The sequence below is a fragment of the Triticum dicoccoides genome, unplaced genomic scaffold (assembly GCF_002162155.2).
Source record: "Triticum dicoccoides isolate Atlit2015 ecotype Zavitan unplaced genomic scaffold, WEW_v2.0 scaffold145016, whole genome shotgun sequence".
NCBI lineage: Eukaryota > Viridiplantae > Streptophyta > Magnoliopsida > Poales > Poaceae > Triticum > Triticum dicoccoides.
Genome location: NW_021203059.1, coordinates 1 through 1,785, shown reverse-complemented (window position 1 = coordinate 1,785; position 1,785 = coordinate 1). Strand labels below are relative to the sequence as shown.

The 1,785-nt window shown below is 52.2% G+C and overlaps 1 protein-coding gene across 1 annotated transcript; it reads left to right on the top strand.

Moving 5' to 3' along the window:
- The first annotated feature begins 707 nt into the window (after window positions 1-707).
- Window positions 708-1,627, top strand: LOC119343885 (mavicyanin-like). Its single transcript, XM_037614619.1, has 2 exons — window positions 708-990; window positions 1,145-1,627. The coding sequence occupies exons 1-2, from the start codon at window positions 804-806 to the stop codon at window positions 1,462-1,464; spliced, it is 507 nt and encodes a 168-aa protein (XP_037470516.1). The 5' UTR covers window positions 708-803; the 3' UTR covers window positions 1,465-1,627.
- Window positions 1,628-1,785: the final 158 nt, after the last annotated feature.

Below are 1,785 nucleotides of genomic sequence, written 5' to 3'. Positions count from 1 at the left end.
GTGGCAGTCAGCGCCGACGCGCACGACGCCGTTGACCAAGGCGTTATGTTATCTAGCATGGCGTAGGGCCATTTTATGAAATATTTTTAAAATAGGGCCATTTTGTGCTGAACTTTGGCCAAAGGGCCAGTTTTGTGATTTTTCACCATGTCGAGGTAGCATGCTTGCATGTTAAGAAAAATAACTTAATAAAGGCTAGATATTTGGACATAGAAGATTTCTAAATTTGACTCTACATCCATCTAGCTTTTTTTTAATGGGATCGACCTCTCTAGCTAGTCAGTGCCAGTTGTGAAAAGCAGAAGTGCATGCCGTACATACCAACCTACACCTGCAGTGTTTCTCCAAAAGGAGAGCATCTGCAGTGCAGCTGGTCTGAAGTTAGAACACCCTCGCTCACATTTTCTCGCTAGCACTTAATGCAATCGATATGATCTGATTTGATGCTCATCCCAGGGCATTAGATTTCTTCATCGGACGGCACGGGCCACTGTCCATGGATAGCCCACTTAGTTAATCGCCCTGATCCTCTTGTTACGCTAGCTAGCTAGTTAAGTGCACGGGCCACTGTCCATGGATAGCTAGATATGAGCATGACATGACCCAGCAACAACCACACGCGACATTGTACGTAACTGCAATTAACTGCTCGCTCGATCTAGCTAATCCAATTGATTGCATGGATTTATATATCAGCGCTAAGCGAAGAGCTGCTAGCTAGGCATTGCATGCTAACTCCTTTCTGTCTCTCCCCGTTCTGTTCTGCTTGACTCTTCCAGGTTCCAGCCGATCGATCAGCAGAGATGGAGATCAGGCGGCGGCGGGCACTGGCGATGGCCCTGGCGGCGGTGCTGGCCGCCGTGACTGTTGCTCGGGTGGCCACGGCTGCGACAAGTTACACGGTGGGGGCGCCGGATGGGCTGTGGGACATGCACACGGACTATGCTGAGTGGGTCGCCGCCAGGACGTTCCACCCCGGCGACAACATCAGTAAGCTAGCCGCACTAACTAACAGTACCGATTAATTAACTCACACACCCATTGCGCAGTTTAGACTAAAGTGACCGAAGTTAACAAAGCCTTTTTTAGGGCATTAACAAAGCCTTTTTATTTAACCTCTTCTCCTGCGCGCGCTGTGCTGCAGCGTTTACGTACTCGAGAGAGCTGCACGACGTGGTGGAGGTGGGCAAGGCCGGCTACGACGCCTGCTCCAGCGCAAACAACGTCTCCGCCTTCCGCTCCGGCAACGACGTCGTCGCGCTCACCACCGTCGGCACGCGCTACTTCCTCTGCGGCCTCACCGGCCACTGCGACAGCGGAATGAAGATCAGGGTCGACGTGGTCGCCGCGTCCACCGGTCCCGTAGCCGCGCCGCCCACCACGTCTGCCGGGGGTAACGTCGTCGCAGGCCTTGGCGCGCTCGTGGTGACGCATGCTCTCCTTGCCAGCATCAGCGTCTGGTGAAGTGTGTACGTACGTCCGTAGTATGCTTCTGGTATCGCTTTTTTTATTTTGGTTTGTGCTTTTGGTATCGCTGCTTGTGATTGATATTTCACTTTTTCTTTCCGGTGGATCGCGTGTTCGGATTAAAGCATACGTTTATAACTTGGTATCTGGAAATTTCCCACCAGCCACTTGTACTGGCTTGACTTCTGCATTCGAACGGACACAACCAAATTATTAAACCCATTAAGAGCATCTCCAACAGACGCCGATCGCGCCGCACGCAAAAAAACACATATACCGCGCGCGCATCGGCTGGTTTGACACGGCGCGCTGCGCCCG